Below are 18,620 nucleotides of genomic sequence, written 5' to 3' on the forward strand. Positions count from 1 at the left end.
GTGAGCGGAACCAGAGCAGAGTGTGGATGACTAATAATCCAGGAGAGAAGGGAGAGCTACGTGGCAGTCTCAGACATCAAGGAGTAAGTCTGGGGATACAGACAGATGGAAGAATAAGGGTGGACCAACAGGACAGAGTTGCAGGTTGGGGTTCTAGGTGAAGTTGGAAACCAAATGCAATGTGCTTCCATCTGAGCAAAGGCAAAGGTCCCTGGAGTAGAAGGGTCTGGGGCTTATAAGTGTCATCCAGTGGCCATTTGATCTTGTCACCCAGAAAATGACTGGACAGGACATGAAGAGGTTGAGGAATGGTGGGGAGTGCATGCCAGCAAAAGAGATTGGATTGTTTCTTTTGGAAAAACAGTTCCTTTCCCAAGGGTTGTCAGACCTAACTAGGTTGGGGTCATGGTTTCCTCAGCCAGGACTACTGATACCAGGAGATGGTTGAAGTTAAAAGGCTTCCTCCCAGTGTCAACCTTTCTTGAAGCTTCTCAGTAAAACCCAGTTATTAATGGTGACCACACCCCCTCTACAATTTTTTCTGGCATTTCTGGGAATTGGGTTAATTTTAGCTATAAAAATAAATGGAAGCACTGGTCTTTGAGATGATGGGTTGTGTTCAGACTAACACTTTGAACCTTAAAATGAGTGACTGACTAGATCAGATCAACCAGTTGACAGCCTGTCTCCATTTAGTCAGATTCTCTGAAGGCACTGGAGAAGCTTGGCATCCTCATAAAAGGCACCATACTTTTACTCTGCCACCCGACTGTTCACCCCCTTCTCTCCCTGATAAAACTGTCCTGTCCTTCAAACTTTAGCTTCAATGATGCTTCCTGGTGACGCCTTCCCTGAATCCCATTGATAGACTCATTTAGGCATCATTCCTGCCGTGGAGACTGGACTCTGGTTGTGAAATTATCACATTGTAGTATTATTTCTCTCTCCCTAAGTAAATTGTGAATTTTTTAAAAGATGGGGACTGTAGCTGTTCATCTTTTCATATCCAGCTCACTGTGCTTTTTGACATGATATTCAGTAAATCCTTGCTCAGTGAACACACAAATGTAAGTGTGATCTATTTTTCAAAGTTTCATTCCAGCTTGTTCATTCTGAGTCAGAACCGCCCATGAATTGAAACTTTCAGACGACTATTGAACCATGGGGATTCTACTTTGTTAAGTTCCCCCATTTTTTTTTTTTGTTTTTTTTTTTCTGGAGAACTTACAAAAATGTTAAGGAAGTGTCAGGATATTCTGCACAAGGGATATTAGGGTAATATAGCGTAACAGTCATTGGGCTAGGGAAGCCATGGGCAAACTATGGACCGCGGGCCGGATCCGGCCCCTTTGAAATGAATAAAACTAAAAGAAAAAAAGACCGTACGCTTTTATGTAATAATGTTTACTTTGAATTTATATTAGTTCACACACACACTCCATCCATGCTTTTGTTCCGGCCCTCCGGACCAGTTTAAGAACCCATTGTGGCCCTCGCGTCCAAAAGTTTGCCCACCCCTGGACTAGGAGGTAAATTCTTGTGTAACTAGAATAGGCAAAATGCATACCTTGAGATGGAATGTTTTAAAAGTGAAATTGTTCCTCTAAATGTCTGTACTTTGTTCTCTGGAATGTAGGAAGCAGTCCATTAGCTCAAACCTGTCTTATTTTCCTCAGCTTGCTTGCTACAATTAATGCTTTCCTCTACAGATGGAAACAAAAGAAATTTATGCTCAAATACAGCTTCTGCTGAAAGATACCGATTTCCTAAGAGGCAGAGAAGCAGAACTGAAGCAAAGAATTGAAGCTTTTGATTTGTAAGTAATGTTTTCATTTTGACTATTCAGAGTCTGTGAGTTTAAAACAAATACTACTAATTATTCTAATGCTAATTGCCAAGTTGAGTTCTTGGTTGTAAAGGTGCATTCGGCTAGTTTTAAAAGGCATAAGTTGAGAGAAACAAAGACTAGGATTTTGCTTTTGAAATATTAGTTATTGGGATGAAAAGCAGTGAGACACCATCATCAGGCTACAGTAAAACCAGACCAGTACTTTGGAGAAGCTAACAACTGTTAACAAATTATGTTCAGTCACACACTTATGTTTAGTCATTGAGATCTAACGGTTCCATGTGCATGTAGTAACTCAATGCAGTGGCTCTGACTTGATTTGTACTGGGTGATGGATGTGTGTGTACTAAGTGCTCACCACTATTTCATTCTTCACATTGTACCTGCCATTAATGGCAAGCTCACCAGTCTAGTTTATGAAACAGGTTTCATTTCCATTAGTTTCTACTATTAGTTGACTCTTACTTCCTTAGTGGATTTGTCCTGGTCTTCGTTAATGTGGTTAGATCATTTATATAGGCTTTAATTCATTTTATTTTTCATCTCTGCTACATTACTCTGTTCTAAGCAGTACTGAAGTGGTAAATTGATCATGACAGAAAAGGAAAGTGACAAATAAGCCATCGATTTTCAACTGGTGTGCTGCAAGAATATATAAAACATGACATACCTGACTGTAGTCAAGGGCATTAACCTCTTTTTCCTTAGATTTTCAAATAAAAAAAAAAAAGACAACAGTCAACACAAAATAGCGGTTCATTGTGAACGATTCAAAAATATACCTGTTGTGTTTTTTTTTTAAATGGGCAACTATATTTTTGGCATGCTGCAGAATTTTAGTAGTTTATGTGTGTCAGAGATAAATAAGGTTGAAAATCGCTGATATCTTACGTAATAAAAGCCTAATATGCAAATTATTCACTCTACTGGAGTTCCACTGTGAGTTTGACCACTGGATCAGTCGATCAGTCACTATGACGTGCACTGGCCACCAGGGGGCAGACGCTCGGACCAGTAGGTTAGCTTGCTGTGGGCACTGGTGGGCTGGACTGGAAAGTGAGATGTGAGGTGAGAGCTGTCAGGAAGTTCCTGGGGTTTGTCTTGAGCCCTGGGCAGAGGCAGGTGGGGGCGGGAGCCAGCAGGGACCGGGTGGCTGGGGAGGCTTCTATGCTGAGAGCCTGGACTATGCAGCCCTCTGCAGCCTGTGGCCTTCTCAGTGCTCAATTTATAATCTTCAGAGATGCCTATATTTATTTGTTAAGTTTCACTAACTACTCCAGGAGAGTGGGTAACACCATTATAGGGGGCAGGCCAGGCATAGCTGCCCAAAGCCAAGGTGCAGCCTCAGGCTCCTGGAATGCAGCTGAGAGGGGGGTGGGGCTGAGTCAAAGAAACTGAGTCCAAAACTTGAGGCGGAGGCAGCAAGAGGTGGAGGATGATAGCTGTGCAGGGGCCTAGAAAAGCTGCTGTGTGGGGACAGCCAAGGAACCCAGTGCCTCTCCCACGGGACAAGGTCTACCTCCCTCCCTCCTCCTCCCGGTGACCTGTCACCCCAGCTCTTCTCCAAAGGTTGGACTTGGCCCACAGAGCTCTCCACCACTGCACACCCTGTACTGCCTTGTCTGCCCCACCCCACTCTGCACAGCCCACTCCATTCCCACACAGCCTTTGGAGAGCTCTGCCCCCAGAGGAGAAAGTGGGAGGCTGCGGACAGGAGGTCACATGAGGAGGGGTCAGAGCAGGGTCCACCAAGTTAGATGGAGGGGAAGGAGGGAGAAACCCCACAGGACTGGGGGCAAAGACAGTCGGGGAAGGAGGGCCATGTGGAAGCTTTGCCCTTGGTTGAAGTAGAAATCCTGACCCCATTTTACAGACCGCAGCAGAGTGTGTGTGTGGGGCGGGTCAAAGACTAAAGAGGGTTTGAGGGGACTGGATGGAGAGCAGCAACATTTGATTAATGGCCTACTTACTCTTTTTATTGATTTCAGAGAGGAAGGCAGAGTGAGAGAGAGAGAGAGAGAGAGAGAAACATCAATGATGAGAGAGAATCCATCGCCTCCTGCATGTGCTCCATACTGGGGATTAAGCCCGCAATCCAGGAATGTGTCTTTGACCGGAACCAAACCTAGGACCCTTTAGTTCGCAGGCTGCGGCTGTACCTACTCTACCAAACCATCTAGGGCGACCCATGGCCTATTTAAAAACCACTGCAGTAGGCTGAGCAGGGGTCTTACCATGATGGTGTTACCTGATAATGAGGGTGTCTGTCTTTATGTTGGAGTAATTGGAACTGCAACGAAGTAAAGACACAGCAATGGAGCCTTCAAAGGGTTTCCACGCACACAATGCAATTTACTTCATGTGGCAGCTGAATTTGGTGAGCAGAGCCTTAGAAGAACATGCGGTCTCCAAGACCAGGGGCAGGGGAAAGTTCATGCTGAACATTCTGTGCTGTGAATTACAACCTATATATATAAAGGCATGATATGCTAAGTGTCTGACCGAGTGGTCAACTGACTGGTCGCTACGACTTGCACTGACCACCCGGGGGCAGATGTTCCAACCAGTAAGTTGCTTGCTGCTGGGGTGGGGCCCATCAGGACCAAGCAAGACAGGACCAGACTTGCTCTGGAGCCCTCCTGTGATCCCACCCCAGCCCCAATTGGGACTGGGTGAGAAGATCAGGACTGTGTGAGACCACCGTGATCAGCCAGGTGGAGGGACCCCTGCCATTCATGAATTTGTGCACCAGGCATCTAGTAAGCTAATAAGTATAGTTTACTGCTCCTTTGCTTTACATGTTAGTCAGCAGAGGGTGCTAACACATAGAGCTTTTATCCTTTGCTTGGAATGGTCAGCATTCCCTAGCACTTACCTGGCTCGATCAAAGGGAAGACCATTCCATTCTTCAGTATTTGGAAGTTCTGATTGACCTATCTATCTTTTTCTATTGTTCAGCACTCTTCAGTATTCAATCACTAGATTATTAAATATCAGAAACAAATCTTTTGTCTTTCATACCTATGGGCTGATCAGTTAAACCTCACAGAAATAATCTTACTGAAGAAATAAGTACTAAAGCAAAAGTACACTAACTTAAGTTTGGTATGTAGCTTTTCTCTGAATTTATTATGGCCATTTATTACCTGCAATCATTTTTTAAGTGTTCATCATCTTCTATGAAAAGCACTTTGGTCTTGAAACTTGCACACTCCCTGCAGCCTGGTGCACCATGCTGCTCCATCTGCTGCTTCAGATCCCACATAACTTGGTCAGTTCATAAAATAGATGGAGAACTCCAGCTCTTTCCAGTTACTTCCCAGCAGTGACAGTCACATAACAGTTTTAGCTTGTGGAGCTAAAATTATGTTATTTTTTTCTCCTAAAGTCTTTACTTCAGCAATTACAGTTTTATTTTTTTTGCTTTTTATATTTTTGCTAATATCAGAGGCTACAGAAGAAAATCATAAAAGTGTGGCTGATGCACTTAGGAGACAGGATCCTGAATATAAAGAGCATGGAGGAGACCTGTGACCAAAAGCTCAAGAATGAAATTCTAAAGAAATTGTTTGGTGTTCTTAAACAAGTAATAGATTTGGAATAAGTTGATGGAAACACAGCAATACTAGTGAAGTAGATAAGACTTAACATTTTATGGTGATAGTGTTTAAAAAAATACGTGTTTTTTATTGACAGTCAAGCCTTTCCCATGAATATTTAAGATAATTTTACAGAGTTACAGTATAGGGAATAGCATCCTCTGCTCTTTCTTACTCATAGCTTTTCTAACATGTATTGATGGTCTGTGATTTGCTTTCATTTTATGGCACATTGTGAGTTGCTCAGCTCACATTGTAGATAAACTATAAAAGTGGTTGATCTAAGGCAGTTGTTCTCAACCTTCTGACCTTTTAAATACGGTTTCTCATGTTGTGACCCAACCATAAAATTATGTTCGTTGCTACTGCATAACTGTAATGTTGCTACTGTTATGAATCGTAATGTAAATAGCTGTTATGCAGGATGGTCTTAGGCGACCCCTGTGAAAGGGTTGTTCAACCACCAAAGGGGTCGCGACCCACAGGTTGATCAACTTTTTAAAAAATCACTTTTTTTAAAAAAAAATAATAATTTTAGGGAGGAAAGGAGAGAGACAGATAAAAATCAGCATGAGAGAGAAATATTGATCTGTTGCCTCCTGTATGTGCCCTGATCAGGAATTGATCCCATGGCCTTCCAATGCACTGGACAGTGCTTCAACCATCTGAATCAGGCTGACCAGGGCTGGAATTATAATCCCTTTTAGTTCTCTTTTCCTCTCCCGCCTCATACTTGCCACTACGATGGAGGTATCTATCCATTTATAAATTATTCTGCCTAGTGGTTTTAGTGCTTATCAGGTAACATGTGCCCTGTATTCCTTCAAGATTCTGCAAAGCCAGAATCAAAAGAAATAAATGGAAATTAACATTGGAGCAAAAAAATTATACAGGAAAAGGAAAATATGATAACTATGGTTACTATGACTTCCCTATAATCTGAGTTTTAATGTGTTGCAGTGATTAACTACTCAGTGCAGACATCAAGCCCATATGGTAACTTTTCTCTACAGTGCTCAGTAGTGTCTAGCACACAGGTGTTCATATAATATTCATTGAGTAAATGAATTTGTGGTGAAGAGATGACTCAACTAACTTTTGGTATGTCTTAATAAGTGGTCTCTTTTTACTGCCTTGCCCGTAATTTGTCATGAGATTACATTACATAGTACTTACATTACATAGTACTGAGCTTATTCTTTAAAAGAATTCTAATTAAAATATAGTACCTTTCCATGTATAGATTTTGAAATGATGACATACATATAGTATGTCAGCTTCTCGAGTATAATAGCAAATGCTGACATGTCTGTAGTTGTTAAACCCTTAGGACTAAATGAATGAGTAAATGTGTATGTTAATTTTCCCACTGCTTCGCAGATCATGTACTGTTTGATGTTGTCTGGTTTGGGTATCCTCTATGACTTGAGCAAGGGTGGGAATTCACAGGATACTCACCATCTCTCTCAACTGAAACGTCTGCTAGTGGCAGTTGGTGGAGATAAGTAAAACTTGAAAGTGTGCTTTTGGTATTGCTAACCCAGATATGAGGGTGGTCGAAGTTGGCCCCGAACCCTATGCCCAGCCCTTGAGGGCAAAAGTTCTTTGGGGTGGGGATGGGGTGCAAAGCAAGGCAGGTGGATGTGACTGACTTCTTGTTCTTGGGATTTAGAGTCAGTTGTACCAGTGTAAATTGAACTTAATTTACTTTTGTGTGCCAATCCAGACCACCATGGAATAATTGTTCTCAATAACCTCACAATAACGAGTTTTGGGGACCAAATTAAAGGATTGTAGCAGGTTTTATATTCAGAATTTGGATCTCTGGGCTTTGGTACTGATAGTCCTTGAAGTTATGCATGGCCATGTTCATGCCCTTAGGTGCCCGGGTGCCACAGAAACCCATACATTGATAGGAATCTGTTCAGGAAAGTGACAAGAAAATCATTTTGGTCATTCTTATTCTCAGGTATCAACTTGAGCTAAAGGATGACTACATCGATAGATCTAACAGACTGGGTGAAGAGGACAGGAAGAATAAAGGTGATTCTTGTGGAGAAGAAAGCTGCATTTGTAAATTTCTGGTATAGGTTATTAGCTTCCTAAATTGGGCCTGTTCTAAATTTATATGTGTGTGTGTAGCTTACATTTTACTTTTACTACAAAATTAATCATTATTTTGTTCTTTTAATTTTACGTATCAAAAATGACCTTAACCTGAGAGAGGTAGGGTATTCAGGAGGTTTTTCTTCCCCCATCTACTTTCCTCCCTCCCCTTTGACCACCACTTGCTTGTTATCTATATTTATGGGCCTGTCTGTTTTGTTTTGTTTATTTTTATTTCTTAAGATTCCACATGTAAGTTAAATCATAGGGTATTTGTTTTTCTCTGTAACTTATTTCATCATAATATCCTTTAGATTCATCCATGTTGTCACAGGTGGCAAGATTTTATTCATTTCAGTGGCTGAGTAATATATCACATCTTCTGTATCCACACATTCATTTATTGATGGTAGTCTAGGTTGCTTCCAAATCTTGTCTGTTACTAGTAATGCTGCAGTGAACATGTGGGTGCACATGTATGTCTTTTCAAATTGGCATGTTGTTGTTTTTTACATATACTGAGAAGGAGAATTATTAGAACATATGGCCGCTCTTATTATTATTTTTTGGGGGGGTGTGGGGGTGGGGAGAGTGACTTCACACTGTGTTTCCATAGTGGCTGCACCAATCTGCATTCCCACCAACAGTGTATGAGGATTCTCTTTTTTCCACATCTTGGCCAGCACTTGTTATTTATCCATTTATTGATGATAGCTGTTCTAACAGGTGGGAGGTGATATCTCATTGTGGTTTTAAGCATGAGAGACTTCATTTTTTACTTATGGAAAATTTTAACTTCTCCATTCCCTGTGACCTGTTTCCTTATTTCTTTTACTTGTAACATATGTTTATGCCTCATGATATTTTTACCTGACATATAACTCCCTAAACTGTTTTATAACTAACCCAGGAGTAGGAAAGTTGAATAATTTTTCAATCTCTTGATATTTTATGTCTCAGTATATTTGTAGAAACTTGTCTATGAAAAGAAGTGAACTTAAGTAGAAATTTCAAAGGAACCAGAGCTGGGTACTTGATAAAGACCCATAAGGTCACCCAGTGTGTGGCTGCTCCTCTGTGACTATCTTGTGAAAACTAGACTAATACTTCTTAGGAATTAGTACCATCATGTAGTCAGCTAATTTTTTTTTAATGATATATCTGCATAGACTCATATTGAATGAAGTGAAAATGATGAAATAGACACTAAAATCATAAGACAAATCTTTGTATTTAAGGAAATTCAGATCTTTGGGTATGAGGGCTCTGAGCAGCAGGTGCAACTGGTTGGTATGTGTAGTGGAAGAAAGTTCACAATATATGTGACCATTAATACTTCCCATCACCTGTTGGGTAATAGGACTTATTTCTTACTTTCCCTACTGATTTTTGACTCTGACACCTGCTATTTTAGATGATGAAATAATCGTCATTAGGTCTGACATTGTACATAAATTCTTAAATGAGTTTTTATTCACTAGAAAAACATCTTTAATTGGTTGGCTTTCTCTTTCAGTAAAACCTATTCTTTTGCAAGAGCAGTCCATGGCTACCAATTCAAAACAGGAAGAAGAATGCAATCATTCTGCAACTCGTGTGAAAGAACTTGAGGTAATTGCTAAGCCTACTGTTTTTTGAAGTCGGTAAAACTTCAAGGCAGTAGATGAAATTTTAGTTTCAGTCATACATTATTTTGGCAGTAGATGAAATTTTAGCTTCAGCCATACATTATTTAGCTTGATGTGTTTAGACTGTTTATTTTATGACTAAGAAGGCCCAACTTAAGTTAATTTAGTAGTTCTTCCTTTTAGTCCTTCCTGCTTGTTGCCTCGAACAAGTTCCTTAAACATTGGGGTGGTTGAGGTTCCGTGGTGAGCTGACCTATGTGCCTAGCCCATAGCAGGTGGCCAGTGCTTTTAGTTTCTGCCTTAGCCTCTCCTTCCTTCCCATCAGCAGAAGGTGAACATTCCTGTCATTACATTGGGATCTTACAGGATAAAACAGAATGAGATGTGTTTTTCACATGCCATTTATTTTCTTGCTGTTCATCACGTGTGCTCTCTGAAGGACAGAGCTGGAACTTGATGTACCTGGATATATCCTGCACATAAAATGTATTTTTGCAGCTGTAATGATCTATTTGAGAACATTGTAGACTTTTGTATGTAAACATGAAATGTATAAAAAAAGGAAAGCACCACAGCATGTTTGTGATAGCTCAGCTTTTCATTTTTATAAACATTGCTGCAGTCTGTGATTGCTATTGGGACCTTAGTTGTATCTGGAAAATGGGCAACAAACTTAATCTGAAGCACTTGCTTTGTAGGCCAGGGTTCTTCTGCATAAGTATAAGGTTGGATGAACTTCCCCCGCCCCTTCTAGGGCAAAGATGAGCTTCCATGTTGGAATCAGGTTCTTCTTACTGCAGAGAATGAGTCCTCTGTCCAGTGACCTTACTTACTATGACACCCAGTTTATAGCAGCCTGCCAGTTTTTGCATAAGAAGTACTGCAGTAACTGTTCAAATGCAAGTTTTTTTTTTCAATTCCAGCTTGAACTCGAATCTCTCAAGGCCCAGTTCTTGGCAATAACCAAGCAAAACCACCTGCTGAATGAAGAGATGAAAGAGATGAGTGGCTATTCGCTTCTAAAAGAAGAGAAATTAGAGCTTCAGGCTCAAAATAAATTACTTAAACAACAACTGGAAGAGAGCAGAAATGAAAACTTGCATCTTTTTAACCGTATGTCTTTTTCCTGATTTGCATGTCTTTGTAATTCATATTAGCTTAATATTATGAAACTATGCTTTGTATCTGTAAGGAAGGCCTCAATCAGGAAAATTTTTATAAAATTTAGATTCTCAATTTGAAGTTACTTCCTTTTTTTTTGCTTGCTATTACTATAGTATATTATTAGTGTCACTAAGAAGTATCTTTAAACTACAAATCTGCCTTCTTGGTTGTACAAATCTCCCCTCACTTTCTGCTGCTCAGATTTGGCCATTGAGAAGGAGGAATGAGAGTGAGGTTGAGGTTATTATTCCCTCTCCACCATTGCATCCTCACCCCCACTGTATATATTGGCTGTGGGCTGGCCCTGTGCCTCTCAGCAAGGCAAGATCCAGTGCTTACAGGATGACCTCTCACCATTGCTCTGTGCCTGTGCCAGATCTTTCTCTCCCAATTCTGGGAATTCTTCCCTCCCTGATGGTTTAGGCCAAGTGTGGAGACTGTCCTGCCCACAGGCTATAGAAGACCCATAAAATCTTTTGATCTGGCCCTGCCAAGGCATTAGGGGTGAGTTAATTAAATGTTTGACCAAATATAGGAGGCTAATTAAGTTGATAATTTTGTATGACCTGCAAATGATGTTATAAATATCCATGTCAAAACCGGTTTGGCTCAGTGGATGGAGCGTCGGCCTGCAGACTGAAGGGTCCCAGGTTCGATTCCGGTCAAGGGCATGTGCCTGGGTTGCGGGCACATCCCCAATGGGGGATGTGCAGGAGGCAGCTGATCGATGTTTCTCTCTCATCGATGTTTCTGGCTCTCTATCTCTCTCCCTTCCCCTCTGTAAAAAATCAATAAAATATATTTAAAAATAAATAACTAACTAAAAATAAATATCCCAATGGCCCTTGGCAGAAGAAAGTTTCCCCACTCCTACTTTGGGCCCACGGAGTTAACAGCATGGCCCCATTACTAGCCCAGAGAACTATACCACCCTTAGTGGCTAACCTACATGAATCACCCTTTAGTGGTTCTTCAGTGACTGAAATGGTGGAACTCCATCTGATGTCTGCTTGAACCCTGAGTGTTGCTGACTGGTGCACAGATCAGATTAGACCTAGGGGTACTTAACAGGTTTTGATGGAGAACTCCTTTTATGCCTCCTGTGTGTGATAGAGGAAAGAGGTGGGCTTTCAGGTTAGTTAAAGGATTTGAAAGAATTTCTTTCATTTGCATTAGAAAAGAGTAGTGAACTTTGCCTCTGCATGCATTAAACTCTTCTGAAATTTGTGCTCTTAGTCCATTCCATAGAATTAATATGGTATTAACTACATGTGTACAAAGAAAAGAAAGAACAATTTAAAATATCTTTAGCTGCTTTTGCTAAGTGAGATGGGAAAACTTACTGTTGATAATCACCAGGCTTTTTTACCTTCTTAGTTATAGCTCAACCACCTCCTGAACTGGTAAATTTGCAGAAACAGTTGAAGGAAGCAAGAGCTGCTTTCGTGTTAGGGCATAAGAAGTTTGAAACTCACAAGGAGGCTCTGCAGAGACAGCTGCAAAGTGAAGTGAGTACTGATCTTTATTTGGTCGGGTGTTAGTCTGATCCACTGTGTACACATGTAAGCCTTGTGTGTGTCACACCAGTGTAAATCAGATTGGTTTTAACATCAAAAATTATCCCCCCACTATTCTAAGGTAACCTTCTCACCTGAGAAATTCTTGGGTGATGATATAACTATATTTATAACAGTAATAAAATCCCAAGGAAAGCGCACTCATAAACAAAAATTGTCCCAGTCTCGATTGTGCCCTCTAGTAATGTCTCTTGATTCTTGCCCTGTGACTTAGAATTGTTGACACTCTGGTGTCTGCCTCATACCTTATAGAACTGTTCTTAGAGATGAGTGCAAATGGAGGTGGCAAACTTGTTTGTGTGCTCTATTGTTTTCTAGGGACCTGTGGACTACATGCATGAAGCTGCTCAGAATGGGCAAAATGGAAAAGAGAATAAGCCCTATAAAAGACTTGTTCCTTTTGAAGTGAACTGGGATTTCTTTTACATTGATTTCTTCCCTTCTTTAAATCTTTTCAGATTGAGCATTCTGCAAAGCTGAAGGCCCAGATATTAAATTATGATGCTTTTGTAAGGAGGTTAACTATGCAGGTGGCTGATTTAAAATTGCAACTGAAGCAGATTGAGACAGGTTAGAGAGATTTTTAACTTACAAATGTGTATGTGTAAAACTTCCAGTATATATGGAAATGTAATGATCATTACTTAAGTTTCAGTAATTCTCATAGTAGGGGAAAAGCCATAGAAATATGTCATCTTAGAAGTAAAAACTCTGTCCATTTCAGGAATACCAACCAGTCAGTCATCAGCTAACGTGACTTGCTTTTATAGGTTCCTTTGGCTTGGAAGAGCCTTGTACCCCAAATAAGAAATGTGTAATGGCACAGAGGTTCCCAAATTCATGGACCTTGGTTTTTCTTTTATATTTGTTACCTTGATAATAAGATCAATCTGACCCTTCAGGGTTTTTACGTGTTCCTTGAGAGATGAGTAAAATATGTGAGAAGCAGGGTGACTTATGTCACTCTAGAGGCCTGGTGCATAAATTTGTGCATGGGTGGGGTCCCTCAGTGTGGCCTGTGGGGATTGTGCTGAAACTGGCAGTCCAGCGCCACCTGCTGCTACTGCCTACCACTCTCGCTCATCCTGATCCTGCTGCACCTGCCGCAGGCTCATGCCCAGTCAGTCCTGATCAGGAGAAGCTCCTCTGCTGCAGTGGCGCTTGCCTGCATCTGGCGCCTGTCCCAAAGGGTATGGGATGGAGGGGCGGTGGGGGGAGAACGCAATCTGCCCTTTGGGCAGGTGGTGGGATGCCCTTGCCTGCCCAGGATCCAGATCTGTCCCTGACGTTCGCAGGGATTGTCAAGATTTCTTCCTTGCAGAGTGTCTAGGGAGGGGAAGCAGCTGCGGTGCCTGAGGCCAACTTTCAGGAGGCTAGTGGCCCTGTGCTGGTGGTACTGGTCTGTTGGTGCCTGGCCTGTTCTCTAGAGATTGGACCTGCAGGACTACTGAGGGAGTGAGTGGCTACTGCTGCTGGCTGGTGGGCCTCCAGGAACAGGTCAGTCAGCAGAGCGGCACTCCCCCTGTGGGAGCGCACTCACCACCAGGGGGCAGCTCCTGCGTTGAGTGTCTGCCCCCTGGTATCAGTACATGTCAGAGTGACTGGTGGACCTGTCATTCAGTTGCTTTAGATAGAGGTTAGTATATATCACATTGATTATATACAGTGTTTATGTTTTTGCACCTCAATTTTGAAGTTACTGATTAACCTTGGTTGGACACATTTAACTTCTTTGTGATAACCATTATAATAACCTGGTTATTAACAGGGAAGGAGTAAAAGGAAGATTAGGTAATAGAGACATGCCATTTATACAGCTTTGCCAGGGAATTGCAGTTAATAGTCTCCAAGTTTATTACCTAAAGATCACTGTGGGAAGGCACTAGACAATGGACCCATGCCCAGTGAGGTCTGCATGACGTGTGATGTTGCTTATCTGTTAGTCTGTCACACCAGGGAATAAGTCAGTAGCCAGAAATAGGCATGCCACCGCAAGTACAGGAATATTTAATTTTTAAGCTCCTGAACAAAGAAGCCCCTCTCTCTCGCTGCTCACCTCAGATTCCCAGCTTATGGTGTTCTTACCTCCCTCTACTCACCCTGTGACCCACAGCCATGTAGACTTCACACAGTGTACTGATGTACTAAATGTAGCCTGACACTAAATCATGCCCTGCTCCACCATGGAATGGACACTCTGGATACTGGCCCTACTCTTTGATTCTGCTGGAGCCCCGTCTGCACTCTTTTCAGGACTAGGCTAAGGGACAGTGAACCCTGCAGACCAGAAAATATAATTACACACCAATAAAATACATTCATTCTCCCATGGGAGTCTTAGAAAAGTCTTTTTCTAAAGATACTGCAAGAGCCACCCACTACCACTAAAGTCGGAAAAATTTGACCCAGTGATTTCTCCAGCTACAGTTGGACCTCAGTTTCCTCATTTGCAATGGGGATATGAATATCTACTTTGCCATGGTGAAGAAGGCAAAATGAGATGGCTCTCAGTTGAGTGCCTGCAACACATCAGATACTCAGAAGGATTACTGCTATCATGTTACTGCATGTTTGCCCTGAGGATGCATACTGCCTGCCTCTTCTTCATAACAGGTGTACTGAAGCTGAGATACAAAGCTCAAAAAGAAAGTTTCTGTGTGTTAGCAGTTGAACTGGTTTCCACATTTCCTGGCCTGGAGCCTTCCTCAGTTCCTATTTGTACTCACTCCTCCTCAGTTCCTTTTCCCATCTTCCACACTAGTTTCATTTTTATCTCTTGACTCCTTCCCTGTTCCTTATTTTCTCTCACGCCTATTTGCTAAACTGCCCACAGCTGAAATCACAGTGATCTCGAAAGATGAATAGTTTGAGGATGGAACCTTTTCAAACACATGCATTGCCCTGGAGGCATTGCTGGAGAGTAGCGGCCACAAGACTGGCTATGCATGTTCAGGTTTTGCTTAGGGAGTCCCAGCATCTGTACACCTCCCTACCTGTATATCCTAGCCTTAGCTCCCCAGGTGTAATGTGGGAGGAGCAGAGTTGTTAGTCTTGTTGTGGCTGCAGGTCCTCATACCCTTATCTGAAAACTAGAGGCCTGATGCATGAAATTTGTGCACTCACCTTCGGTGGCTCGCCTCGGACCTCGCAGCTGTGGCTTTGTCTGGAAGGTTGTCCAGAAGGATGTCTGGAAGGTCATTCGGCTGTCCGGTCTAATTAGCACATTATGTTTTTATTATCGACTAGAGGCCTGGTGCACAAAATTCCTGCAGTCAGGCGGAAGGGGCCCCCCAGCCTGGCCTGTGCCCTCTCAGTTCTGGAGCCCCACGATAGATCGCCCCAAAGATGTAGGCTCCTGGATGAATTGCCCCAAAGAGGTAGGCTGGAGTAGGGTCCCTGCCTGCAGGCATGTAAAGCCTCGGGACCCCCAGTGCTAGAAGCTAAGACCAGCAGGTCATAATAAATGCGAGAAGTTCACCAGAAGGCTGATGGGCTTCGATATTCAGCAGGGCTGAAAATCTGCAAATTATTACCTGCTGCTAGAGGAAAGGCCAAAAGCAGTTCCCCTAACCTGATAATTTTTTCCTGTTTATCAAACCTGACCTTTGATATGCGTGTTTATTTTGCTAAAGGGAAAAATGTGTAAATAAAAAGCCATGGGTCCAGAAATTCGGCAAGCCACTCCACTAGAGAGCTGGTTTCCGCCTGGCTTTCCCCCATGCCTTCCAAATTTATACTTCTTGTCCAGTGTATCCATTTATGTGTCAGCCCCTTCTCCAAATTCCTGAACCCTTGATGCAAAAAGACTGCGGCACCCCAGGCCACGCCATGTGAAGCTAGCTGCCAGGCCCCACCTCCGTGCACACAGCATCAAGTCTGCGCCCACCTGTGCACGCAGCCTCCTGATGATGGATGTGATGGGCATGAGGGCATTGCGGCGTGAGGGCTTAACAACCACATAAACTTGTATTAGCATAGATAGATTGGGCCCTATAGTGGTTTTGCCACAGCCCTGGGAGTTCTGGGGCAGCATCCTTTAGTGAACCATGTTTGCAGTCAAATATGTGACTATCCATGCTGGGTAGAATAAATAAAGGTAATGAATGGATTTGCATCAGTTCAGGTAAAGTTTATCAACAGTGAATTCAGGTCTGCTTAGGCTTTGTTACCAAATTTATGAATATGATTGTGGATCGTGGGTTGTGAAATAATATCATGCATTAAGAAGGAAGGCCTAGCTCTGGCTAATTTTATTCAGTGGTTAGAGCAATGGCTTGCAGACCAAAAGATGGTGGGTTCCATTCCTATCAACCACATATACCTCAGTTGTGGGTTTTCTCACCATCTTTGGTTGGGGGTGCATGTGGGAGGCCAAGTTGAGGTGTCTCTCACATCAGTGTTTCTCTTCTCTCTCCCTATTCCTCTACTCTTCCCTTTCACTCTTCAATGGAAAATACATCTTTAAATGAGGACTAAAAAAAAAGGCCTAAAAACAAGGTCTATGAAGTTATAACTGGTACATAAAGCTCTCAAAAAAATGCTAATAAATAAGAATTGGCTTCAGAAATTGTTTAGTGTGCATATTTGTTCTTATTAATACCTCTCTCTTCATTTAAAAAAAATATCAAGCATATTTGAATTTTTTTTCCTGCTCATTGGTCACATTATTTTCATTTAGCCCCCAGCCCTAGAAAATGAAGTGTACTGCAAGCCAAAGCCATCTCTGTTTCATCATTCTGCCAGCAGATTTATGGTGTCTCCTACTGGTGAAACAAGCAGGGATTTCTTGAAAAAAACCATCTCAAACAGGAAAAGCTGATGGGAGAGACAGTTACACCAAGGATCATAAATCATCCAAATACAAGCACAGTTGTTTGCTCCCACAATTCTGATCTTTAGTTTGTAATCATACCAAGGCAAGAATGAAAGAGCTAGAGCAAGAGATTGATTGCTTAGAAAAAGCTTTCTTTGGTATTCTGTTGCTAGAAGCCCACTAGCATCTAAGAGTCTGCCTCCACTCATTTAGGTAAGCTTCTGCAGAAAGGGTTTCAGGACTTTCATGGTCCTTTTATCTGAGTACGAGTGAGTGAGCTGTAGAGAGCAAGAAGGAGGAGAAGTCTATGCTTGCTGTACCTGGGAAATCTTTAGCCTGAGTAGCTTCATCCTCACTGCACCTATGGTTGCCTGCTTACCAGAGACTTCTCCCCTGTGACATAACATTGTGGGAGGCAACGGGTTAGAGCAAGTTCAGCATTTTGCTTGACATGCAGACGTGTTCAGAGAATGGTAATCAATGGCTTTTCCCTTACTGCTGATTAGTTTTATTATTAATGCTGAATCCTTAATAATGTGGGTCAGTTATACATCATACTCAACTATTTGCAAGGATAATAGAATTTCTTTTCAAATTAAACTCCTTAGGAACCATGTTGCTGTTTTCACTGTGTAATTTGTAATACTCTTGTCCTGATACCTTTTGCCCTTTAGGTCTGGACCAATCCCAGGCCTTTGCTTTTCCCAGTCCTTGTCCTGAAAGAATGCTTCCGCCTTCAGCAACTGAATCTAGGCACAGCCTTTCCATCCATTCACTCTCAAGCCTTCTGGAGCAGAAAGCCAAGTAAGTTCCACATTCTGATTGGCCCAGCCAAGTCTGGTTAGCTGAATGGCCCTGACTTTGCGTTGTTTTAAAGTGACGCTCAAGACCATGTGGAGTGTAGAATCAGATTGTAAGATGATGTGTAATCTTCAAGAATCATCTGAATTATTTGGGGAAAATTCCTTTTAGCAAATAATTTTTCCTTGTTTGCTAAACCTGATGTGTACACAGTGCACTATGGTAGCAGTAAGCATTTTCATAGTTCTATGAATAGACTTGGTTTATAGAAATAAAAAAGCAACATACAAAATCTACAAAAGCAAATTCAGTTTATTTTTAAACTTGAAGTAGTTTCACACATTTTAATTTTAAAGTCCTTCAAAAAAAATAAGTCAGTTAAAAAATATTTGGGCATTTAGTCCAAACAAAAGTCTAATTTGTCTATTGAGATAAATACTGAATTGGTAGTGGGTTGTAGGGTCTGATTGCTGAAGTAGAATGGCGTATGTAGAAGTTGGGTGGCGGGTCACCCAGGCTGGGATTGAGGCGCATAGGAGACTCCTGTCTGTGCTTGATCCATATGGACGGCACTCTGACTCCTTAGTTCTGGGCTCCAGGCTGGACATCTGTCTGCATATTTTGATTCACTCCCAGTGTACAGAGTTGAAAACTGCCACATGTGTCCATCATGGTCCTAATGCGTGTAATGTGCATTTATTTATATTGCTTTCTCATGATAAAGCCAAGAGGAGAAACAGCACACCCATGTGGGAGTTAGGGCACTTGGATGCACATGGGGCTTGTAGTTTTGCATCTTCAGCTGACTCATACTGATGCTGTGCAGAATTTGTTCTTTTCAAAAACGTTTTGTGGTTCTTGAAAATATAAAAGCATTGAGAGTGCCACATTATTTCTTGTCAGCAATATAATACCTGCCTCACAGTGTAAGGTGGTTCTGCAGAGTGCCCAAGCTAATGTCTTGATTACTTGGAATGATGCCAGTTGCATGGAGCGTGCCCAGTGCAGGACAGCTTTCATTTTCACAGAGCACAGTTCATTCTCTAGAGCAGCGGTTCTCAACCTGTGGGTCGAGACCCCTTG

At 42.0% G+C, this 18,620-nt stretch overlaps 1 protein-coding gene across 1 annotated transcript in view; it reads left to right on the forward strand.

The window, feature by feature from the left end:
* LOC308512431 (centriole and centriolar satellite protein OFD1-like) overlaps nucleotides 1-18,620 on the forward strand; it is a gene marked incomplete at both ends in the record, with an annotated part of 60,977 nt that overhangs the window by 23,076 nt on the left and 19,281 nt on the right. Inside the window, 7 exon segments of the mRNA XM_081082185.1 lie at nucleotides 1,710-1,816; nucleotides 7,418-7,491; nucleotides 9,071-9,165; nucleotides 10,106-10,295; nucleotides 11,724-11,854; nucleotides 12,382-12,477; nucleotides 17,425-17,540. Of these exon segments, the coding sequence (XP_080938311.1) occupies nucleotides 1,710-1,816; nucleotides 7,418-7,491; nucleotides 9,071-9,165; nucleotides 10,106-10,295; nucleotides 11,724-11,854; nucleotides 12,382-12,477; nucleotides 17,425-17,540 (809 nt within the window).

Source organism: Myotis nattereri, assembly GCF_964212035.1.
Source record: "Myotis nattereri genome assembly, chromosome: Y".
Lineage (NCBI taxonomy): Eukaryota > Metazoa > Chordata > Mammalia > Chiroptera > Vespertilionidae > Myotis > Myotis nattereri.